Raw genomic sequence first — 25,275 nt, 5'->3', positions numbered from 1 at the left:
ATCTTTGTTTTGTAATGAAAATAGTTTTTGTTATTAATCAGCACTAGTTTATCTATAAATTACTTATCGTGATAAATTCATTGAATACGGTTAACTTCATAGACCACCGGTTAATATCTACCTGAATACAGATTAATCGTGTGACTATAAATTACTAGAATAGCTATTAACAATATGATATCAGATAGATTTACGTAAATAAATATTAAATAAAAAAATTTATATGTTTATTCAGTAATCAAATTTTGTTATATAAGCTTTTTGATTAATTGTGAGTTTACATTTTTTTTGACGAATTGTGAGTTTACATTTTAGTTACTTATAAAAAATTGTAGTTTTTTTTCTTTTTCTTAGTAGGTAAAACAATTTACTAACAAAATACCATATTCTATAACAAACACAAAATTTTTCATTTTAAACTTCAACGAATACAAAAATTAATCCAATCACATTAAGATAATTTGTATAGTTTAATGAGGTCAACTAGGTTCTCAACAAGATTACTTGCCTTTTTAATGATCTACACTCGAGTATCACAAATATATCTGTGTGAACTTATGAAACAGCACTCAGTTGTCAACAAAGCAGATAGAATTCTGGTAAAGAGCCCTGATTCAACAAGTCACAAAATCTCATTTCAAGAGCCTATTAGCTGACCAACATTTCATCAAACTCTTGAACCTGCTGGCTCCTATAAATATTGAATTGATATCATGTTATGTATCAGATCGAAACACAACAACAATTTGTAGTAATCAGTTTAAAGATAAAGAGAGTTGATTAAGTATTCTGCTCATCATATCAGAGATGGCTGCTTTCAACCGCAATCTTGTCCTAGCTATCGTCCTAGTTTTATCGATTTCAAGCATGGAGGTGAGTTTTGCAGCGCGCCACTTGTTGCAATCTACACAGCCAACACTGCCAACCATGCCGACTCTTCCTACAGTCGCATTACCTCCCTTGCCTGCAATGCCAACCCTTCCGAAAGCAGCAGCACTGCCACCAATGCCGTCTCTTCCAACTCTACCAACTATGCCTACTACAATCCCCAAGATGACATTGCCTCCTTTGCCTGCATCACTCCCAACCATTCCCACCACAATGCCTTCCTTTCCAACTATCAATATTCCTACAACTATGCCCTCCATTCCATTCTTCACTCCACCACCTTCAACCACTAGCCCTTAAATTCGTCACTGGTTCTATTGTTTCTCTATTTATTTGAGTCGTCCTATTTATCATTTTCACTTGTATTTCTCTATTTGTTTGTGTCATTATTATCATTTCTATTGTTTTCCCGAGTCCCTATAGCTATATTGTGCTTTCAATTGTATCTGTAAATGTTTATTTGATTTGATTTGACGTGCCCCTGGAGTATCTGCACACATATGTTGCCGCAAACTAGCAATACCTTGGTGTTGTACATGTTAAATAAATGGAAATTTAAGTTGTCATCATTTCTTTTTAAAAAGTAAAATATGTATTATCGCGTGAGAGCGGGATACTGGAAAGTACAAGTCAATTTAATGACAGAAAGGCGTTAACCGGATTACTTAAAAAAAATTACAAAATATTTTTCAGAGGGTTGAGATGGAGTTAATGTTAGTAATCTCGATTCTATTCTGAACCAGCTATTTGATAAAGCTTGCTCTGATAAAAGAAGGAAGATCCGTCACCAAGGTTGTACGCGCCCTGTCAAGGCAATATCCATTTAACATTTTAAAATACTTGTGAGAATAAAACAATGTGTCAATTTAGGCAAAGTCAAAGATAGTTGATGCGACTTTAGGTAGGACGTGCCATCTTTAAAGACGATGCCTTAGAGAAAAACTTTGGCAAGACGAAAAAATATGTCTCATATTTTATGCTCGAGCAGAAATGTTGAAAACAAGACAAAAAAAATACATGGGAGGATCAAGACCAACACAAGCTAAGTTTTTCTCCTTATTTCTCCAAACTTTCTTCTCAGTCTCAGGAAGTGTGTTTTCATGTTCCTCCCAGTTAAAATCTAATTTAACAGCTTCATGCTTCCAGTGTTCAAGTGAAGGGTCGGATTTTTGTGGAGAATAAATACTTTCCCGGGCCCTCTTTTTAAACTCACTCACACTATGAGGAGAGGGTGCGTCTTGTACAGGAGACGCGCCCTCATGAATACCCTCATTTTCGTTATCCTGGGCAGGTGAATTTGACGGCTCTGGGTTAGATTCCACCACTTGAGATTGTGATTTGAGAGATGAAAAAGGAATAATTTCATCATCTGTCAAATCCTCTATGGCATATGTATGTGCAGCCCGGGGGTTCTCTTACGTTTAATTTCTTCTTTCCCACTATTGAGATCAAAGGATCATCATCAATTGAGTCATGGTTGGAAGCAGGCATGATGGAACTAGAAGACTTAATTTCTTCAAAAACACGAGCCTCGATTTCAAGGAACTAGTTATGTGGAATTCAGGAAACTTTGGGATGAATAAAATATTAGACGAAGAATCAAAACCCAATCGCCTTTTGAATGCTTTAAAGGGATGAAAAGGAGAAGATGAAGACGCGCCTTCGCATTCCAGCTGAAATAAAGAAAAGAAAATGCTGAAATCGCGTCCAAGATTTTAAAGAAAGATAATTGCTAATGAGAGAGGACGCGTCCATGAGAAAGACACGCCCCAACTTATAAAAGAAATGAAAGGATGGAGAGCGTTTAAACGAAGATGCTTAAAACTTTAAAAACAAGCAATCAAGAATTATAACAGCAAAATATAGATTAAAACAAGTATATACACATATACATACAATATTTCATGAAGAACGGTGAAACAAATAAAGAACATGAACAATTTTTTACATATTCTAGGTAATCTACGCAATAAAATGATGAAATAAAGAGAGATTAACATACCTTTGAAGTTGGAGGATCGATTTGACGAAGCAAAATTGAAGAGAAGGTGCAAAGATAACCGGAATCGGAGTTTTTAAATTTAAAGCGGCGGCAACGGCGATTTTAGAGAGAGAAAGAAGTAAAAAATGGGTTTTTACCTTAATGAGAGTATTAATAGGCAAGAGAGAAAGGGGGAAGAAGACGATACGTGCAACAGCTGTCAGTAACGGTAAAAAATTGAAAGATGTTTTTATAGATGGATGACGCGCCCAAGGTTGAGGACGCGCCCTCATGATAATAGAGGAGTGATACAAATTTTTGCCAAGGAACAAGGATTAAAATTCCAATTTTGTTTTCAACCTCATATAATATTTGGGGTAGTTGTTATAGCCAAAATTTGATATTGGATCATCTCGGGTCAATAACGGGTCAATTAAGATCAAATTAGGGTAAAAGAATAAAGAATTAGGTTTTATTCCGCAATGTATGAAGAGAGGACACACCCTTATCGGGTAAAATCAGTAAAATGAGTTATTTGAATGTGAGATTATAATGCAAGGAGAAATGTGTGCATTTCACGGGGTGAGGACGCGTCTTAACCTAGAGATGCAAGGTTTTGAGTTTATGTGGATAGTTAGGCTTGTCCTCACCTCTATACAAGGCAAGCAAGGACAACCTAAGGACAAGGCAAACATGGAGGGAGCAATGGATGATACTTCTACTAACGTATTTGTTGCAGGTATACTCTTTGAAGAATTCTCTTCTAGAGTTGGTCAAGAAAGGGGATGTCCGTGAAAATCTTGAAGGCCTCTAGGGATATGCCTGATGATTGATGACCTCCTCCAGTATTCACGGGTGTCCTCGTTGGGATGCATGGTTAACATCGGTGTGTGTTTTGGGAGCTCTGTTCTTGCATTCAACGGGTGTCCTCGTTGAAGAATTTTGGAGTCATCATGCACTATGTACCCAAAAATTGGGATCACTTGTGCTGCTATCTGGTGGGTTATCCTCATTCGGGGGACATGAACGCGTCCGTCAGTTGAAGTGAACCATGGTTATACATGTGTTCGTAAATCAAGGGAGATAGTTGTAGCGGAGTGTTATCCATACGCAGAGAGATGCACTATCCGTGAAGTTCTACGATTATGAACGAGTCTTGGGTCTTCGCGGTTGGGACTCATAATTGGGCATTCCTAAAGCTAGCAGAAGACGAATTTTAGAAGGACTGCTGGCGGGCCTTGGAATGAGAAATCTAGGCCCATTAAATTTCTTGTTCCCCAAGAATTACGTCAGACTTGATCCTTATATAAAGGGTATGTTGACATATTGAAAGGGTGTTGGAAGTTGAGAGCTAAAAAGAGTCACCACTAACACTGATAAATCTCAGCCACCAATTAACACACAAACAACTCACATCGCTTGATTTTTCGGCAAAAAACCACCATCATAGATCTTGTTTCCGGTGTGAAATCTCAAAGTTTGTTGTTACCGGATTTCTCCTTGAACAGTGCATTTCCTGCTGTCATAGAAAGAGGACTTCTGTGTCATGTTCATGTAGTTGAAACATCTGTACATTGTTTTGTTACTCCCATAGAAAGAAATCTGCACCAATTTCATCCTAAAAATTAGAGCGGGCAATCAGGTCGTGTCGTGTAATTTCGTGTTTCATGTACGTAAATAAGAAACCCATATCCGACCTGTAATGATTTCGTGTACCCATATGTGAAACCCATATCCGATTCGAATCGTGTCGTGTACTTTCTGTGTACTTTTCGTGTATATTAAATAAAAAATTAATATAATATATATATACATATAATATATAAAAAAATCTATTTTAATGTATAATTTAATGAAATATGGAGAGTATATATATAAATATATATATTTTTACATATTATTCTATAAAAACTTGTAAATATTTATATTATCTTTATATTATATACATAAATATATGCATGTGTTATAGATATTAATTTATAAATATATTTATCTCGTGTAATTTCGTGTACTTTCGTGTACCTAAATTGAAACCCATATCCGACACTAAATCTATCATGTAATTTCGTGTTCGTGTACATTCGTATTTCGTGTACCAAAAATTAAAACCCATATCCATATTTTTCTTGTCGTTTCGTGTTATGTTCACGTGTCGTGTACCAAATTGCCCGCTCTACTAAAAATACACTGCAATAAGATTCGTAATTGCATAAGGTAACCTAACCTTTTGTTTTAAGATCTAATCTAACAGACTAATTGCAGAAAACTATTCATTCTCTCCCCTTTTAATTGTGTCAAAATTTTAATTAATTGTGCTGTTTAAAAATAATTGTATTAACCCGACTAATCTTCGAAAATTAACAACAATTTAGTCCCGGGTCTCTGGAAATCCTAACGCTGTAGCTGGATTTCGCATCACCAAAAAAACATAATCACACTTAGCTAATAATTAACTTGTTCATTCTGAGTTGATAACTTATTCATCTTTTTAGTGTACTGCGCAGCGAAAAGTTCATTGAAGCAGGACATTTTAATACGAAATCTTTTAAAGAATCACAATTTGTAGTTAAAAATTAGTTGAAATTTTACTTAAGACTAGACTAAATTCTAAAAATTAGCTGTAATTCATTTTCGTCTTTACTGTTTGGCGATCCTGGGTAATTTATTTTCGTCTTTATTGTTTGGCGATCCTGGGTAATTTATTTTCGTCTTTATTGTTTGGCGATCCTGGTTCCGCCCCTGATCTCTAAACATAACATATCATCTATGTTTGTAGTTTTAGTCAAATATGAAAATAAAGAAAAGGCTAAAGCAATTGCAAGGTTAGTGATCGAGGAACCTCAACTTCTTCATCAAGTGACAAATGAAATGCAGCTAGTGGTGACTGATGAGCTCAGGTGGATTAAAACATTCTTACCAGATGCTATAATTCAACTGGTGGTGACAGAGCTCACACGGATGAAGACATTCTTACCAGATGCTGATTCAAGGACAAATGAAGAAAAAGTCCGTGTTTTGCTTGCTGAGGTACGAGAGCTTGCTTATGATGCTGAACATGTTGTCGAGAGTTTTCTTGTCAAAGCTTTTTCATCCCCTGGAAAACCAATCAGGTGGATGAACACAAGGAAGTTTTCAAGAATGATTAAAGATATTCAAAGAAATATGTCTCTTCTCTCCAATCAGTTTCAAGAGTGTAATATCAAATCAACATTAGAAACCCCTGAATCATCAGATTCATTTTACGGAACAACAGGAAAGCTAAAGCGATTTCACTCTTTCACTACTGTTGAACCAGAGTTATTTGTTGGATTTCATGGAGATGTTGATTGTTTGGTGGGACATCTAGTGGATGGAAGTGATGAATCTTATCCGCTGATCTCTATTTGTGGAATGGGAGGACTTGGTAAGACCACTCTCGCTGAAAAAATATACAATAATTCCACCATTAAGACTTACTTTGCTGGTTTAGCTTGGGTTTCCATATCGCAGAAGTGGCAAACAAAACTTGTGTTCCAGCGAATTCTTGTATGTCTCGCCCATGAGAAGAAAGAAGAAATCCTTAAGATGGACTTTGACAAGTCAGTGGAAAATCTGGTAGAAATCCAGCAAAAGAAAAAATGTTTGATAGTCCTGGATGATATATGGTCAAAGGATGCTTGGGATTCTATAAAATTGGCATTCACAGCCGAAAAATCAATAAGCAAATTAATGCTTACCAGTCGTAATGTTGATGTTGCTGAGCATGTAAATCCCAAAGGACTAATTCACCAACCAGGGCTTCTAAGCGCAGATCAAAGTTGGGAGCTACTTCGGTTAAAAGCACTTCCCACAAGAGGAGATTATCTAGGTACGTGTTGAAGTACACTGGTTCATTATGTTTCATTGCATATATAAATGATCAGCAAAACTCCAGCTGATAAATTTCAGTTGATTTGTATACATGTGAAATAAAACTAGACTTGGAAAACCCAATAAGGTAGTCCGAACTCTTAGAGAATGAAAAACATGTGGTAGAACCATGTTCTGAAATGTCCCAAACACCACTCGGTAGAATGTCTACTGACTCTGTCACTTTTTACGGTGAAAGTAGGTAGAAGAATATGCTATTGTCAATTTTGGTTAAAGTAGAGGCTAACCTATGTCTTTGTGTAATTATATTTTGGCTTAATTAAGAAGCCTAACTTGATATTATGTAGGCTTATATATCTTTGTTGTTCTGTCCGTTACTGCAGACATTGCCAGAGATTTTGCAAGAATGGAAAAATTGGGAAGAGAAATGGTTAGACACTGTGCAGGGCTTCCACTAGCTATAGTGATTTTGGGGGGAATCCTTGTCACTAAACCTTCGTTGATAGAGTGGGAAAAGGTGTATGATGATAGTCTATCATCCCTAAAGAAAGGCAAGGGGTTGGGAGAAAATCATCAAGAACAACTATTTTACATTTTACTTCGGAGTTACAATGTTTTGCCCCCTCAACTCAAACCATGCTTTTTATACTTGGGTAAATTTATGGAAGATGAATGGATAGATGCAGAAACTTTATATCAGTTGTGGATTGCAGAGGGAATGGTACTATCCAGTGACAGAAGGGAAGGAGAAACAATGATGCAAGTTGCTGAATCTTACATGGGAGAACTTGTCCATAGGAGTATGGTTCAAGTGACATTTAATGATTTGGGATCATCGCTTATGAAGTTCAAAAGTTGTTCTCTTCATGATCTGATGAGAGAGCTATCTTTATTCCAGGCAAAAGCAGAAGATTTTTTCGAAAAAATTAATCTTCAAGAAGGAAATGATTTGCATCTCAATAGTTCTGTGGTCTCCCTGATTGCTAACGCTAGACAGCTTGTAGTTTATCACGATACTGGCACAAAAGCTAGTTCTTACATTACCAAGAAGCCCAAACACCTGCAGTACCGATCAATTTTACTTTTAAAGGTCGATGAACATAAAGGTCGGCTACCACGACTGCCATCATCATATTTGGCCAATTTTAAGTTACTAAGAGTTTTGGCTCTTGAAAAAACAAGACCTGGTCGACAATCAGTTTTGGGTTTCCTTTGTCGTATGGGAAGAGTCGTTGGGAGCCTTGTTTACTTGCGATATCTCAGTCTAAGGGATTCGGATTTAGAAACTTTTCCATGGATACAAAACTTGGTGCTCCTACAGACTCTCAACCTAGACGTACTATGGTTTACTGGGAAATCACCTGTGTCGGGTAATGTTTTAGGCAAGTTGGCACAATTACGTCATTTGTACTTACCAATATGGAATCCAGCTGACAACTCACTGAAGATTCCAAAATTACGGTTTAATGGGTTGAGCAAATTAGAGACACCGGAGAACTTTAACACTCGTTGGTGTGAGGTTAAGGATCTACAAAAATTATCTGGTCTTCGGAGACTAAATCTAAGTGCAAAGGGTGGTTATGATGATCTCAAAGAGATGTTCCATTACTTATCTGATATAGCATTGTCATCAAATTCCTGTCTCCAATACTTGGCCCTTGAAATTGAGATATATGATGATGGGTTCAGAAAGGATCCAGATATGATAAGACAGTTGTGGAATCAGAAGTTCAGCCTTCGGGAATTATCAATAGAAGGCTGGCTCCCCGAGTTGGCTGTAATATTCGAGGAGCAGCAACAACTTAATCATACGCATTTTGATGCATCTTTGATTCGTGTCACCAAGTTAGACTTACGGTGGTCATGCCTACTGGAAGACCCGATGCCAATCCTGGAGAAGATACCAACTTTGAGGGAATTGTATATAGGATGTAAAGCATATGGAGGAAAGGAAATGGTGTGCTCAGCCGCGGGTTTCCCAAAACTCACCCTTCTTGAAATCTACAAACTTAAGTATTTCGAAAAATGGAGAGTGGAGGAAGGAAGCATGCCCATTCTTCAACATTTGCAAATTCAGAATTGTCCAAGCCTGGAGGAGCTTCCAGAAGGACTCATATTTCTTCATTCTCTTCGGAAACTAACATTGAGGACAATGCCTTTAGAATTCTGTCATAGGATCCGCGACGACAACGGTGAACAAGGACCTGAGTTTTATAAAGTTGCTCATGTTCCTGATCTCATCATCTGGGAGATGATTATGCCCCCTTCTTTTTACCAAGATATCTGAGTTCAGAGTTCAGGCTTTAATTTGATATATAGAATTATTTTTTTTGTAATATGGAATGGAGGTAGTATTTGATGTATCTGAATCAGACAGGTTGATTTTACTTAATTCTATGAATACATTTCTCTAATATTATCTCTCCCTGTCTAATGAATAACTCTCTCAAAATCAATATCCTGCTTATCTGTTCAGCTGGCACTTGCAACTTATGTATTTGTTCCAACTTAGAAACGGAAAAAAACAGACCAATTTGATGACTGATTTAAGTACGAGGAGAGGGAGATGGAGGTGACACGAGGCTAGCCTTGACTCCTCCGTTCTTACGATTTTTGGATGAAGTGACCGATAATGAACCTCCATCTAAAACCTTAAGATGGTAAAGCAAGACCCAAACAAGATCTTATACTCTTTAACTCTCTCCGTCAATCCTACACGAGTCCCTCGGACTAAATCGAGCTCTGATACCATGTTAAGTAACCAATCCATCTAAAATATTAAGGTGGTAGAGGAAGTTCCGAACAAGATCTTGTACTCTTTAACAAATTCTTACAGAAATGCAGAGTTTGAGTGTAACTGCTTTGTTTAGTTGCTTCCCCCTTTTCTCACGAGACAGAATTTCTAACTTAATATCCTCCTACCTAGAAGACAATAATTTCGTGTTATATTATTCGTTTGCCTTAATTAATGGGCCTAGCTTGATATTTTATGTAGACTTATATATCTTTCTTTGATTAAAATTAAAATCTAAATTACCTTATCTTTCTCGTGGATTCAGGTATTAAAGGAATTCTCGTATAAGAGTCTTCACATAAATTATCACTTGTTTTTTCTACGCTTCAATGCTACGTTAGTTGCTGTCCAGCGCTAAGATATTAAATGATTTCATGCTGTAACTAAAATCATCAACCAACTGGTATGCGCCGACCATGCCAGCAATGGAAATGAAATTATTACATACGGAGGTGAAAATGAACACCTTCTAGTATATATAGAATACTGTAATAACCTTGTAGAAAATCAATTATTGCAGAAAATAAAGTTTTTCGTAACACTTTTCTAATAGCAGAAAATAGGAAGGAAAGATTGTTATTGACTTTTCGTAACAGTCATCCAATAATTCAAAATGAAGTAGTCTAAAGACTTGCAAATGGATTCTTGAATGTTTGTGGACGACTTGTAAAGCAATGTGTCATGCTCAAAGAACAATTATTCAAAGTATATCACTTTGAAAACTTCTCCACACATTCCTTATCGCTCACTACTACATTTCATCTGCATTTCAACTACTACATTTTGTGCTTGGTTTCTGAATGGCTGAAGCAATTGTGTCCATTGTTGTCGGAAGGCTCACTGATTTATTGTCTGAAGAAGCTCAAGTACTGCATGGAGTGCAAGATGAAATTCAAGAACTGGTGACGGAGCTCATGCGGATCAAGACATTCTTACCGGATGCTAATTCACGGTTATATGACCAAAATATCCGAGTTCTGCTTGTGGATGTACGAGAGCTTGCCTATGATGCTGAACATGTTGTCGAAACTTTTCTTATCAAAGCTTCTTTTAATGAAAGGAAGAAAAGAAAACAAGAGAACAAGTGCAGAATAAAGATCAAAGATATGCAAAGAAAGATGTCTGTTATTTACAATCGTTTTGGTGATAATAATATCAAATCAACTTTAAAATCCCAGGAATCATCAGATTCATCTCGGAAGCTTAAGCGTTTTCACACTTTCACTACTGTTGAACCAGAGATATTTGTTGGATTTCAGCCTGATGTTGATCGCTTGGTGGGATATCTGGTGGATGAAAGGGATGGTTCTTATCCACTCATCTCGATTTGTGGAATGGGAGGTCTAGGTAAGACCACTCTCGCTCAGAAAATATACACTCATTCCACCATCAAGACATACTTTACAGGTTTAGCCTGGGTTTCTATTTCACAGAAATGGCAAACAAAACAGGTGTTGCAGCGAATTCTTATATGCCTCGCTCATGAAAGAAAAGAAGAAATTCTTATGATGGACGATGAAAAGTTAGTAGAAAATCTGAAAGAAATCCAGCAAAAGAAAAAATGCCTGATGGTCTTGGATGACATATGGTCAACTGATGCTTGGGATTCTATAAAGGTGGCGTTCGCAACTGAAAAATGTTTAAGCAAGTTAATTATTACAACTCGTAATGTTGATGTTGCTGAGTACGTAAATCCAAAAGGACTCATTCACCAACCAGAGTCTCTAAGCGCAGATCAAAGTTGGCAGCTACTTCAGTTGAAAGCACTGCCCACAAGAGGAGATTTTCTAGGTAATTAAGTATTTACATGCATTCATTATGTTTCTTTTCATATGTAAATAACTATGACACCTCTGATGAACTAGACTGGGAAAATACCATACAGTAACCATACTCAGTTGAACCATGTTTTCTGAAACGTATGAAACACCAGTTGCAGAACGCCAACTGACTATAAGTGACTTGTTAAGGCCAAAGAAAGCGAAGGAAAATGTTACATTTAGTGTCAATCAAATTTGAGTCGTACCTATTTCTATGTGTCTATTATTCTTTAGCCTTAATTATACGAGTAGCCTTATTTTCTTGTTTCTTTTTCTGTTTCAGACGTTGCCAGAGATTATAAAAGAATGGAGCACATGGGAAGAGAAATGGTTAGATATTGTGCTGGTCTTCCACTAGCTATAGTGATTTTGGGGGGAATTCTTGTCACTAAACCTTCGTTGGTAGAGTGGGAAAAGGTGTATAATGATAGTCTACCATCACTAAAAGAGGGGAAAGGGTTGGGAGAAAAGCCACAAGAACAACTATTTGACATTTTAGCTCGGAGTTACAATGATTTGCCACCTCAGTTGAAGATGTGCTTTTTTTATTTAGGTAAATATATGGAAGATGAATGGATAGATGCAGAAAATTTATATCAGTTGTGGATCGCTGAAGGGATGGTACTCTCCAGTGATAAAAGGGAAGGAGAAACAATGATGCAAGTTGCTGAATCTTACATGGGAGAACTGGTCCATAGGAGTATGGTTCAAGTGAGATCTAATGATGATTTGGAATCATCACTTACGAAGTTCAAAAGTTGTTCTCTTCATGACCTTATGAGAGATCTATGTCTATCCAAGGCAAAAAAAGAAGATTTTTTTGAAGCAATTGATCTTCGAGGAAGAAATGATTTTCATCTCCCCGTGTTGGCTTACACTCGACAACTTGTAGTACATTGTCATGGCAAATATAGCAGCAAAGAAGCTAAATCCATCATTTCCAAGAAACGCAATCACCAGCAGTATCGATCAATGTTACTTATGAATGGTGCTGAATGTATAAGTTTGAAACCAGTACTGGGGTTGCATTTTGCCAATTTTAGGTTGCTAAGAGTTTTGGCACTGGACAATGTTCACCTTTATCCACAAATTGTTTCAGGTGCTCGTTTTGGTCCTAGTGTTGGAAGAGTAATAGGCGGCCTTATTTACTTGAGATATCTTAGTGCTAGGAAATCTAATTTGATGATTTTTCCATTCATACAGAATCTGGTGCTGCTGCAGACTCTTAAACTAGATGGATACAATGATGTCCCTTATCCAACAAAGTCAAGATATATATTGGGAAAGTTGGCCTATTTGCGACATTTGTATCTTCCAAATTGGAGCTATTACAAGTTAGAGAAGAATGTTGTGTTAAGGTTCAATGGGTTGAGCAAATTAGAGACATTGGAGAATTTTAATCCTCTGTTGTGCGAGGTTAAGGATCTACCATGTTTAACTAGTCTTCAGAGGCTAACGATAAAAGCAAAAGATGATGACGATGATGTTGAAGAGATGATGACAAACTTAGCAACACTTGCCTTGTCATCATTTTCCAGTCTCCGATACTGGGCCCTTGATTATGATATATGGAATGAAGGGTCGCCAAATAATCCAAATATCCTCCAACAGATGTTCTGGAATGATAAGTTTAACTTTCAGAGGTTATCAATAGATGGCAAGCTCCCGGAAATAGGTGAAATGTTTGAGCAGCAGCAGCAACTTAATAATCCTCATATTGATGCATCTCTGATTTGTATCACCAAGTTAAAACTATCGTGGTCACGCCTAGAGAAAGATCCAATGCCAGTACTGGAGAAGATTCCAACTTTGAGGGATTTGGATTTGCATCGCGCATATAATGGAAGTGAAATGGTGTGCTCAGCCATGGGTTTCCCGAAACTCACCCGCCTTCAACTGGTGTCTCTTCCGAATTTAGTAAAATGGAAGATGGAGGAAGGAAGCATGCCGGTTCTCTCTGTGTTGAAAATTAGCGGATGCTGTCAGTTGGAGGAGCTTCCACAAGGACTCGTATTCCTCAATTCCCTTCAAAAACTAATTTTGTCTTCAAAATTATATGATGGGGTACGCGTGATAAATGGAAAACAAGGACCCGACTTTTACAAAGTTGCTAATATCCCTGATCTTATCATCTATCAGTTGGAGGAGCTTCCCGCTCATAACAGAGAAATGGCTCGTTATTTGGCACAATTTCAGGTTACGGCCCAAAATGTCAGATAATCTGTGTTAGGTAAAAACGCGAGATAGCATTGTATTTATTCGGATACTTGAACCTTGATATTCGGATATATGATCAAGGGTTCAAAGATGATAGGGATACGATAAGACAGTTGGTGTGGAATCACAAGTTCGAACTTCAGGAACTATCAATTGAGGGTGAGCTCCCGGAGTTGGCTGAATTCCTTGAGGCTCCGTTTGGTATTGCTGTTACAGATAGCTACAACAGCTTTTTGCGGAAAAGCTGTCAGAAAGGTGTTTGGTAAATCCTAAAATCTGTTGTCTAGAAAAGTGATTTTGGTATAAAAACTGTTGTTAGCAAAAGCATGTTCACCATACTTTTGAAAAAAACTGTTTTCAGCTTTTGCAGGAAGTAGTTATCAGTTTCACTATCAAACCTCTCAAAAATATTATTTTTATATATTATATTTCAAAATATGCATGAATTAAAGAAAATTACTAAACAGTCATCTAATTTTCGTGACAGCACATTTTCCACTAGCAGTTTTTCTCACAACACAGCAGTTTTCAACAGCACTCCCAAACAACGTCTAATCATACTCCAATTGGTACACCTTTCATTCGTATCACCGAACTATGAATTGGTATTCTCGTGCCTGGAGGAGGACCCGATGCCGGTACCGGAGAAAATTTCAACTTTGAGGGACTTGTATCTTGGATTTCAGGTATATTACGGGAAGGAAATGGTGTGCTTAGCCATCATGTAAACCAACTATCTGATTTTTTTGCGAGAAAGTGTCAAAATTTTATGTGAACCGTTTTTGTTAGATTTATTTTATGCGACGTTTTTGTTTTTTATTTTGTGCGATATTTATATATCTTTAGCGACAACGTGTATTCGACAAGATTCCATCAGTCCTATTGCAACTACTAATATTTACTAAATAATTTCATGTTGTAACTAAAATCATCAACACCTTCTGTTAACAAGGGCCAGATGAATTTCAAATGTGACCATACCAGAAAATGAAATTACTACATATGAAGGTGTGAATTAACAGCTTCCCCTGTTTCTGCTGCATCTTCTGGTACATGTAGAATACTGTAATAACTTTGCTGCACCATCAAGTTTAGTAGAGAATCTAAAGCAAGTTGAAAAGAAAGAGAAAAACGGGACACCACGTCTCACATCGAGAAGATTTGGGGCTTCTGTTCAGTTTATAAGTTGAAGTACTACTACTATGTGCACCAACAAATCATGATCTTTTGGGGGTCTGTGGTGGGTTACTCGTTACCCAAGTTGGCTGCATTTGGGACCGTAGGCTGCGGCTTATTTCGGACTCGGAATCGGGACTTGACCCGATTTTTGAAAAAGACTCTAGATTAGACACGGGTTGTCACAAATTAGTTTATTAAAAAACTAATTTGTTTGGACCACCTTATAAAGTATATGTCATGCTCAAATAACAATCATTCAAAGTATATCACTTTGAAAAGCTTCTCCACACAGTCCTTATCGCTCACTGCTGCATTTCATCTGCATTTCAAGTACTACTTTGAATGGCTGAAGCAATTGTGTCCATTGTTGTCGGAAGGCTCACTGATTTTTTAAATGACTAAGAAGTGAACAGAATGTCCGAAGCCGATAGATCAAATAATAAGCTCAAGTCAATGACTATCGAGACACTAAATGCGGTGCCTAGGAGAAAATATTTTGGGCAAGTTCGACTCATTACGTGTGTGTTTAATCAATTAGCAAAATGAGAAATGTTTTGGGCAAGCTGGCAAATTTGCGCCAGAATGGAGTCATCCCAACTCAAGGAAATTATGGATCAATTGGTTGAGTAAATTAGAGACACTCGAGAATTTCAATAATGTGTGGTGTGAGTTTAAGGATCTACCAAAATTATCCAGTCTTCGGAGACAAAAGCTAAATTCCCAATATCAAAGATGCAACAAATATCACTTTTTTCCCTTTTCACTAATTCACTTTTATTTGATTAACTTCTGCTGCTTTTGAGCACTCATTTGAAGTTCCTTTTACATATGTGTAACTATTTTTTATTTGTGGATTGTCTATATGTGTAACTATTTTTTATTGGAATGAGCTCCTGTATTCACATAAATCACGAGTGAAAGCATCCCACCTCATTTACCATGTCATTTTGTGTAAAATTTTGAACCCAATTTTTTGCACGAATCACTACTCGTTTATTAACTTTCAGATCATATTCAGATCGGAACATCATGGCGGACTGAACTGTAGCCATCTCACAGTCTGCTTGGAGAAACCTTCATCTGTAAATTCTTACAAGTTTGGTTCAACTACTACATCTGTGCTTGGTTTCTAAATGGCTGAATCAATTGTGTCCATTGTTGTCGGAAGGCTCACTGATTTATTGAGCGAAGATTCTCAAGTACTGCATGGAGTGCAAGATGAAATTCAAGAACTGGTAACAGAACTCTTGCGGATGAAGACATTCTTAAGAGATGCTGATTCAAGGTTAGGTGAAGAAAAAATCCGAATTCTGCTTGCTGAAGTACGGGAACTTGCCTATGATGCTGAACATGTTGTCGAAACTTTTCTTGTCAAAGCTTCTTCCAGTGAAAGAAAGAGAAGAAAACAGGAGAGCAAGCACAAAATAAAGATCAGAGATTTCCAAAGAAAGATTTTTGTAATTTATGATCACTTTGGTCATTACAATATCAGATCAACGTTAGAATCATCAGAATCATCTCGAAAGCTAAAGAGATTTCACACTTTCACAACTGTTGAACCAGAGATATTTGTTGGATTTCAGGCAGATGTTGATCGATTGGTGGGATATCTGGTGGATGATAGCGATGACTCTTACCCGCTCATCTCTATTTGTGGGATGGGAGGCCTGGGTAAGACCACTCTCGCTCAAAAAATATACAATCATTCCACCATCAAGACTCACTTTGCTGGTTTAGCTTGGGTTTCCATTTCACAAAAGTGGCAAACGAGACAAGTGTTGCAGCGAATAATTATATCTTAAGGAAATACTTAAGATGGAAGACGACAAGTTACTGGAAAATTTGCAACATATCCTCAAAGAGAAAAAATGTTTGATAGTCCTTGACGACATTTGGTCAAACGATGCTTGGGACTCTATAAAAGAAGCATTCACTGCTGAAAAATCTTTAAGCAAATTAATGCTTACAAGTCGTAATGTTGACGTTGCTGAGTACGTAAATCCAAAAGGACTCATTCACCAACCAGGACTTCTAAGCCCAGATCAAAGTTGGGAGCTACTTGAATTGAAAGCACTTCCAACAAGAGGAGGTTTTCTAGGTACATATGTAATTTACACGCATTCATTATGTTTCATTTCATAAGTTCAAGTTAATCTAAACTCTAATAACAAAATGGACTGCAAACTTGTGACACCTCTGATGAACCAGTTGGTTTTTGTACATGTGAAGTAGAACTAGACTTGCAAAAATCCAATAAAATACTAAATAAATGTTGCTAGACCGACTATGAGTTACTTGTTATTGAGAAAAGAACCTGAAGAACATGTTACATCAGAATAGAGTCATAACTATTTCTAAGTGTTTTCTTTTGCCTTCATTAATAGGCCTATCTTATGTAGGCTTATACATATCTCTTTTCCTGTTTTGTCCGTTACAGACATTGCCAGAGATTATAAAAGGATGGAAGAATTGGGAAGAGACATGGTTAGAAATTGTGCCGGTCTTCCACTAGCTATAGTGATTTTGGGGGGAATTCTTGTAACAAAACCTACCTTGGTCGAGTGGGAGAAGGTATATGATGATAGTCTATCATCTCTAAGGAAAGGAAAGGGGTTGGGAGAAAATTAACAAGAGCAACTATTTGACATTTTAGTCCGGAGTTACAACGTTTTACCCCCTCAACTGAAACCATGCTTTTTATATCTAAGTAAATTTATGGAAGATGAATGGATAGATGCAGAAAATTTATATCAGTTGTGGATCGCTAAAGGGATGGTACTATCGAGTGATAAAAAGGAAGGAGAAACAATGATGCAAGTCGCTGAATCTTACATGGGAGAACTTGTCCATAGGAGTATGGTTCAAGTGAGGTTTAATGATTTGGAATCATCTCTTACGAAGTTCAAAAGTTGTTCTCTTCATGATCTTATGAGAGACCTATCTTTATCCCAGGCAAAAGCAGAAGATTTTTTCAAAGTAATTGATACTGGAGAAGGAAATGATTTGAATCTCAATCGTTCAGTTATCTCCCGGGAAGCTAAAACTAGACAACTTGTATTTTATCTGAAAAGTGGCGTAGAAGCTAATTCCTACTTTACCAAGAAACCCAATCACCAACAATACCGATCAATTTTATTTCTGGATCGTGAAGATGAAAGTCAGCAACTACGATTGGGACTGTATTTGGCCAATTTTAAGTTGCTAAGAGTTTTGTCTCTTGAAAGAGTAACACATAGTAGACGATCTGCTTTAGGTACCTTTTTGGGTAGTAATATCGAAAGAGTATTAGGCCATAGGAGTATGGTACTATCCAGTGATAAAAGGGAAGGAGAAACAATGATGCAAGTCGCAGAATCTTACATGGGAGAACTAGTCCATAGGAGTATGGTTCAAGTGAGATCTAATGATGATTTGGAATCATCATTAGATCTCACTAATGTTTAGGAGGATGCCTTCAAAACTCTGTGAGAGGATTCGCCTGACAAACGGTGAACAAGGACCCGACTTTTACAAGGTTGCTCATGTCCCAGATCTCCACATACACTCAGAAGTCGGATGAGCTTCATTCCCATTTCCCAGTGTCAGCAATGTAGCGAATGATCACGACAAACATCTCTCGTTTTCTCTTTTCAGTAATGTGTTTTTATTTGAGGTTCTTTTTAGATCTAACTATTTATTATTGGTATATGTTTAACAAGGAAATGAAATTATTACATATGAAGTTGTAAATTAGTTTAGTAGAGAATCTAAAGCAAGTTGAAAAGAAAAAGAAAAACTGGGCCATCTTATTTGTTTGGACAACTAATAAAGTAATATGTCATGCTCAAAGAACAATTATTCAAAGTATATTACTTTGAAAACCTTCTCCACACATTTCATCTGCATTACAACTATTACATTTTGTGCTGATTTCTGAATGGCTGAAGCAATTATGTCCATTGTTGTCGGAAGGCTCACTGATTTATTGAGTGAAGATGCTCAGCTTCTGCAGGGAGTGAAAGATGAAATTGAACAAGTGGTGACAGAACTCATGCGAATGAGGACATTTTTACCAGATGCTGATTCAAGGTTACATGACCAAAATATCCGAATTCTGCTTGCGGATGTACGAGACCTTGCCTATGATGCTGAACATGCTGTTGAAAGTCTTCTTGTCAAAACTTCTTCATCCCCTGGGAAAACAATGCAGTGGATCAACACATGGAAGTTCTCAAGAAAGATCAAAGATATTCAAAGGAAGACGTGTCTTCTCTTCAACCGCTTTTGTGATTGTAATATCAAATCTACATTAGAAACCCCAGAATCATCAGGCTCAACTCATGGAACACCAGGAATGCTAAAGCGGTTTCATACTTTCAATATTGTCCAACCAGAAATATTTGTTGGATTTGAGGGAGATGTTGATCGCTTGGTGGGACATCTGGTTGATGAAGGTGATGGCTGTTACCCGCTTATCTCTATTTGTGGAATGGGAGGTCTTGGTAAGACCACTCTCGCTCAAAAAATATACAATCATGCCACCATTAAGACTCACTTTGCAGGTTTAGCCTGGGTTTCCATTTCACAGAAGTGGCAAAAGAAACAGGTGTTCCAGCGAATCCTTATCTGTCTCATCCATGAGAAGAAAGAGGAAATCTTTACTTGGGATGACGAGAAGCTGGTGGAGAATCTGCTACATATTCAGCAAAAGAAAAAATGTTTGATAGTACTTGATGACATATGGTCAGAGGATGATTGGGATTCTATAAAAGCGGCATTCACTGCTGAAAACTCTTTAAGCAAATTAATGCTTACAAGTCGCAATGTTCATGTTGCTGAGTACGTAAATCCTAAAGGACTCATTCACCAACCAGAATGTCTAAGCCCAGATCAAAGTTGGGAGCTACTTCAGTTGAAAGCACTTTCCCCAAGAGGAAGGTTTCTACGTACATTTATGTAATTACGCGCATTTATTATGTGTCATTCCAGATGTTCAAAGTTATGACACTTCTGATGAACTTCAGAACTGTTTTCTCTGAACATCCAATACAGTACCCTGAAACTTCTTAATAAGAAAAAATAAATGTAGTTGAAAATGGTTCCAAGTTAACCTTAGTCAAATTAGAGTTTTGCCTATCTCTATCTTTCTGTTATATTTTTGCATCAGTTAATAGGCATGGCTTGATTTTGTAGCCTTATATATCTTTCTTGTTCTTTCTTCTGTTACAGACATTGACAGAGATTTTTAAAAAATGGAAGACATGGGAAGAGAAATGGTAAAATATTGTGCCGGTCTTCCACTAGCAATAGTGATTTTGGGGGGAATTCTTGTCACAAAACCTTCATTCACAGAGTGGGAAAAAGTGTATAATGATAGTCTATCATCCCTAAAGAAAGGGAAAGGGTTGGGAGAAAATCAACAGGAACAACTATTTGACATTTTAGTTCGGAGTTACAATGCTTTGCCTCCTCAACTAAAACCATGTTTTTTATATCTAAGTAAATTTATGGAAGATGAATGGATAGATGCAGAAACTTTATATCAGTTATGGATTGCTGAGGGAATGGTACTATCCAGTGAAAAAAGGGAAGGAGAGACAATGATGCAAGTCGCAGAATCTTACATGGGAGAACTGGTCCATAGGAGTATGGTTCAAGTGAGATTTAATGATTTGGAATCATCTCTTACGAAGTTTAATAGCTGTTCTCTTCATGACCTTATGAGAGACCTATCTTTATTCCAGGCAAAAGCAGATGAATTTTTTGAAACAATTGATCTTCGAGGAGGAAATGGTACTCATCCCAATAGTTCTGGGGTCTCCCAGGTTGCTAAGACTAGACAGCTTGTAGTTTATCACGAAAGAGGCATTACAACCAGTCCTTACTTTTTCAAGAAACCCAATCACCAGCAGTACCGATCAATTTTACATTTAAATATCGATAGTTATGAAAGTCTGTCACCACCACCGGGGTCTTACTTGGCCAATTTTAAGTTACTAAGAGTTTTGGCTCTTGAAAACATAAGACTTGGTCGACAAGAAGTTTTAGGTATCCGTTGTGGTATAGGAAGGGTATTAGGCAGCCTTGTTTACTTGCGATATCTCAGTCTAAGGGGTTCTAACTTGAAAAACTTTTCATGGATACATAAGTTGGTGCTACTACAGACTCTCAAACTAGATAATTACAATAATCATCTAATGTCACCGGTGTCAAGTAATGTTTTGGGCAAGTTGGCATATTTGCGTCATTTGTATTTACCAGAATGGAGTCATCGTAACTCAAGGAAATTACGGTTCAATGGGATGAGTAAATTAGAGACACTCGAGAATTTCAATAATGTGTGGTGTGAGTTTAAGGATCTACCAAAATTATCCAGTCTTCGGAGACTAAAGCTAAAAGTATTTGATCATTACGACAAAATCCAAGAGATGTTCGAGTACTTATCTGATATTGCCTTGTCATCAAATACCTGTATCCAGTACTTGGCCCTTGGAATTTGGATACTTGATGGAGGGTTCCTAAATGACCCAGATATGATAAGACAGTTGTTGTGGGATCATAAGTTCAACCTTCAGGAATTATCAATAAATGGACAGCTCCCAGAGCTGGCTGAATTATCAATAAATCTTACTTATATTGATGCATCTTTCACTGGTATCACTAAACTAAAATTGAGAGAATCGTGCCTAGAGGAAGACCCGATGCCAGTACTGGAGAAGATTCCAACTTTGAGGGATTTGGATTTAGGAGAGAACACATATAAGGGCAAGGCAATGGTGTGCTCAGCCATAGGTTTCCCACGGCTCACACGGCTTTGTCTGTGGGATCTTGGTGATTTGGAAAAATGGAAGGTGGAAGAAGGAAGCATGCACATTCTTGAGCACTTGGAAATTTATAATTGTCCAAATTTGGAGGAGCTTTCAGAAGGACTCATTTATCTCACTTCCCTTCGGACATTAATATTGAGGGAGATGCCTTCAAAATTCTATGATAGGGTTCTCCTAGAAAACGGTGAACAAGGACCCGACTTTTACAAGGTTGCTCATGTCCCTGATCTAATCATTGATTTATAATTTTCATTTTACTGTTTGATTCTGTTACTTATTTGTAATACGTTTTCTTTCTGGGATATTTCATTAATGATCTGGCAAATGATATGCCCGGATATAATTAAGCCTTGTGAGAAAAGAAAAACTGCTGTTTGAACATATTCTTAAAGTGATTCACTAAAACAATAAATATCACAGTGAAGTACTCAAGTTTTGCTGGACAAATCTGTCAGAATTACCTTTTAAATAAAGAACATTCTAGTATCTGATGCTTGGGTTGTCGATCAAGTCAGGAATGTACAGGTATTGATGAAGACGAGGAGCTTAAGAACACGCAGCCCATTAAGCGTTCAAGAGTAGCATTTCTGCTGTTGAGTCCCAAGTGGAGAGTGAGAGGAAGTCCTTCCCTGACACATTCGTCATATTTCTCGAGAGCAGAAACTATGTAACTGAAATCAGGACGTTTAGCCGGATTTGCAGCCCAGCATCGTTTAATAAGGTGTGCAAGTGCAGGCTGACAACTTGCAGGTATTGGAGGTCTCTCATTCTGCCAAACATAGTATTAAGCATCAAGATTTCTTCAAGATTTTGTGGGAAGCAGCACTAAATTTAAAGAAAGAAGCACATAAAATGGATGGCTAAGAAGTGAACAGAATGTCTGAAGCCAATAGATCGAATGATTCAGCTCAGTAAGTTAATAACTATCGAGAAATTAATCTGTTCTAGAGTCATGCACCTCAACAGACAGAGGATTCTGTAGCAATCTAAAAACTTAATTTCCAAAGGGAATCTAAGATAAATATTCACCGCCTGCTGCAAAGTAATTAATATTTTTGATTACCTTATCCGTGATACATGAACAAAAAACAATTTGCATTGTTAAAAGACTGATATAGTGATTCAGCAGGTTGACAAAAAAAAGAGCTAGCTAAAGAACTGGAGAAATTCATGTCAGATGAGACCTTGTATATTATTCAGTGCAAAGCCCGAAATTTTTCAATTTAAAGAAAGCTAACCTTTTCTGCAACTGCAAATGCAGCCTGCACAGGGGTCATTCCCTGAAAAGGGAGCAAAGATGTTGTGAGCTCCCACAACACAATCCCAAAACTATACACATCGACTTTACGAGTATAAGGCTTCTCTTTTGTCATCTCTGGAGCCATCCAACGATAAGTTCCCATGTTACCTTTAGACTCCTGTGATTGTGTTTCAAGACAAGATGTACCAAAATCTGCAACCTTCACGCGCATCTCATCATTTAGAAGCAAGTTATTAGATTTCAGGTCTCTGTGGATCACTCCTTGTGCATGAAGATATTCCATCCCTCTGGAGATGTCCAGGGCTAACCTCAAAATAGTTTCGGTTGAAAGGGAGTATGGCTCTTTTTTGTTAAGGTACATGCGTAGAGTTCCTTGAGACATGTATTCTGTAATGACACAATACACAGGAGGCTTCTTACAAGCTGCAATGAACTGTAGTCAAGAAAGAGCAAGTCAATAGCTAAAGTACTTGAGTACTGATGAAGTGCAGAACACAAGTCAAGTATCAGCAAATTCATATAAACATTTGAAAACAACAATGCTTAAAAAACAGAAAAACCTTAACATAAAGTTGTACATGTTCTACTAATTCGAATGCAAATCTGACCTGCACTATATTGGGATGATACAGTCGCGATAGCAAATCAACTTCTGATTTGAACTGCTGCTCAAGAAACACTCTTGTATCCTCCTTATGAGTCGGAATTCTAACCATTTTTACAGCAACTGCCCTTTGCTTGTAAATTCCCCGATAAATCCGACTATGAGCCCCAGAAGCAAATTTGTTACCAATAAACAACTGAGAAAGATCAGCTGTCCATTCTTCTTGATCCTCTTTCGTAACTTCCCAAGTCTCAACATTCTCAGAATCTAGAATCATTGACCATGACTCCAAACTATCAAATCTCCTTCTCTCCATGTTCTGCATGTCATTGCTCAAGTGGAGTTTAGAGGATGACTGGACTGACAATGGTTTGCTCCGTGATTTACGAAGCCTAAATGGATTAAAGCATGAGTTTGCCATCAACAACTAGCTCTATTCTATTACTAATTCTATAAAACAAGAAATCAAAATACACCATTAAAAAGTTGAAGCTTCCTTCTATATGTATGACTTGAAATCAAGAATTGCATGAACTGATTCACAAACATGAGTTAATCTCAGTAGAACTATAGTAGTAACATAGGTTAGCTTGTCAGAATTTACAATTACATGCAAAGAAGCAAAATAAAATAGAAACCTCATGCAAAATCTTTCTAGTTGAAAATACAGAGCCTAATTTCCTAGGTAAGAAAGTGTAATATAAAATACAGATAATGTTTAAGGTTTTATGCTATGTTACTCTGACTCGGCTACGGAGTGTCGGACACGACACATATCCGAATGTCGGACTTATCAAGTCTGAAAATTGGGGACACGGGACACTATCCTATTTTTGGACACGGGTACTGGGACACGACATATTTTAATAATAAACAAGTACGTTAAGGTAGACATCTTAGTATAAAATAGCAATAGAACTTTGATTAAACTTGATTTTCTAAAGAACTTTTCAAATTTGGCATCTTCCCTACTTTTATCTCATTTTTACTTCTTTTTTCTTCTTAAATATTAGTTTTGAATATTAAGTGTGACTAATATTTGATCTATAAATTAGTAAAAATGTCTCCCTATTTTAGTCAAAGAATCCGACACGAAATAAGTGTCGTGTCCAAATGTCCGATACGGGTATGCCAACCTAAACAGAAGAGTCGGAGTAATATAGGTTTTATTGTGAGGAAAATTGGACTTCAAAGTGAACTATAAATGGGTGAAGGTTTTTGCATCACAAAATCAAATTTATGACGAAAAATTTAAATTATTTGCTCGAACTGTCACATGAAAAAAAAAGTAACACATGTCTGACATGTATATTCGTAAATTATATAATGATATGCATTTCGATATCATATTTTTTACGATTATCGATTTCTCTTCCAAATCACAGGAGACATTCTTTGGATATAAGTTGATCAAAAATGGACAAGACTTCAAAAGAAAAGAGACATTATTGTGGGATTTCCATGGTCTTTTTCTAAAACCATTAACAAAAGTAGGTATTTTGCAGGAAAAAAGATGAGTTCATACCAGAGTTCAGAACATACCCGTGAGCTTATGGTTCTTGAAAAGTGATAGAAGCTCGAGAGTCCATTTTGTAAAGGGAATTCAACTCCCCTGTTCACAATTGCATTAATCCTATGTGTTGTAAACAGAGTACTGTAGTACTAAAACATGGAAAAGAGAAATGTAACTTTAACTGGGCTTCTGATTTGGCTCACTAATGGTAAAACTTGTAAGGTTGTAATACTGTAAATCTGTAATAAACAACTAATGTGCAACTAGTTCTATTTTGTTGTATAAGAAGGAAAAATTGTAATTTTACGGAAAAAACATATTTAACTTGTTAAGTAATCAGTCGCACTAAAACCTTAAGGTGGT

At 37.0% G+C, this 25,275-nt stretch overlaps 5 protein-coding genes across 9 annotated transcripts; 4 read left to right on the top strand and 1 right to left on the bottom strand.

Annotated features, from left to right (window-relative positions):
* The first annotated feature begins 3,433 nt into the window (after positions 1 to 3,433).
* On the top strand, positions 3,434 to 9,005 carry LOC141696571 (putative disease resistance protein At1g59620). The gene is made up of 3 exons (XM_074500697.1): positions 3,434 to 3,608; positions 5,646 to 6,716; positions 7,102 to 9,005. The coding sequence occupies exons 1-3, from the start codon at positions 3,434 to 3,436 to the stop codon at positions 9,003 to 9,005; spliced, it is 3,150 nt and encodes a 1,049-aa protein (XP_074356798.1).
* Positions 9,006 to 10,141: 1,136 nt separating this feature from the next.
* On the top strand, positions 10,142 to 14,368 carry LOC141697329 (putative disease resistance protein At1g50180). Of its 2 annotated transcripts, none has more exons than XM_074501630.1 (3): positions 10,142 to 11,303; positions 11,616 to 13,804; positions 14,037 to 14,368. In XM_074501630.1, the coding sequence occupies exons 1-2, from the start codon at positions 10,313 to 10,315 to the stop codon at positions 13,550 to 13,552; spliced, it is 2,928 nt and encodes a 975-aa protein (XP_074357731.1). In that variant the 5' UTR covers positions 10,142 to 10,312; the 3' UTR covers positions 13,553 to 13,804; positions 14,037 to 14,368. The 2 variants fall into 2 exon arrangements, with proteins under 2 accessions (XP_074357731.1, XP_074357729.1); XM_074501628.1 differs by having other exon boundaries at positions 11,616 to 13,811.
* A 1,493-nt stretch (positions 14,369 to 15,861) lies between these two features.
* On the top strand, positions 15,862 to 16,530 carry LOC141696570 (putative disease resistance protein At1g59620). The gene has a single exon (XM_074500696.1). It carries the CDS (start codon positions 15,862 to 15,864, stop codon positions 16,528 to 16,530), a length of 669 nt encoding a protein of 222 aa, XP_074356797.1.
* An 823-nt stretch (positions 16,531 to 17,353) lies between these two features.
* LOC141697109 (putative disease resistance protein At1g50180) lies at positions 17,354 to 21,982 on the top strand. 3 transcript variants are annotated; one of them, XM_074501327.1, is made up of 2 exons: positions 17,354 to 19,653; positions 19,937 to 20,101. In XM_074501327.1, exons 1-2 carry the CDS (start codon positions 18,645 to 18,647, stop codon positions 19,954 to 19,956), a joined length of 1,029 nt encoding a protein of 342 aa, XP_074357428.1. In that variant the 5' UTR covers positions 17,354 to 18,644; the 3' UTR covers positions 19,957 to 20,101. The 3 variants fall into 3 exon arrangements, with proteins under 3 accessions (XP_074357428.1, XP_074357429.1, XP_074357427.1); XM_074501328.1 differs by having other exon boundaries at positions 17,354 to 19,645; positions 19,937 to 20,068; XM_074501326.1 differs by having other exon boundaries at positions 19,516 to 19,653; positions 19,937 to 21,982.
* Positions 21,983 to 21,985: 3 nt separating this feature from the next.
* Positions 21,986 to 25,059, bottom strand: LOC141697110 (serine/threonine/tyrosine-protein kinase HT1-like). Of its 2 annotated transcripts, XM_074501330.1 has the most exons (4): positions 24,942 to 25,059; positions 23,404 to 23,718; positions 22,773 to 23,228; positions 21,986 to 22,303 (listed from the first exon to the last, which is right to left on the bottom strand). In XM_074501330.1, the coding sequence occupies exons 2-4, from the start codon at positions 23,713 to 23,715 to the stop codon at positions 22,046 to 22,048; spliced, it is 1,026 nt and encodes a 341-aa protein (XP_074357431.1). In that variant the 5' UTR covers positions 23,716 to 23,718; positions 24,942 to 25,059; the 3' UTR covers positions 21,986 to 22,045. The 2 variants fall into 2 exon arrangements, with proteins under 2 accessions (XP_074357431.1, XP_074357430.1); XM_074501329.1 differs by lacking the exon at positions 24,942 to 25,059 and having other exon boundaries at positions 23,404 to 24,118.
* Positions 25,060 to 25,275: the final 216 nt, after the last annotated feature.

Source organism: Apium graveolens, chromosome 11 (genome assembly GCF_009905375.1).
Source record: "Apium graveolens cultivar Ventura chromosome 11, ASM990537v1, whole genome shotgun sequence".
Classification (NCBI taxonomy): Eukaryota; Viridiplantae; Streptophyta; class Magnoliopsida; order Apiales; family Apiaceae; genus Apium; species Apium graveolens.
Note: the sequence above shows the minus strand (reverse complement) of the source record. Positions and strands in the feature narration are given on the sequence as shown.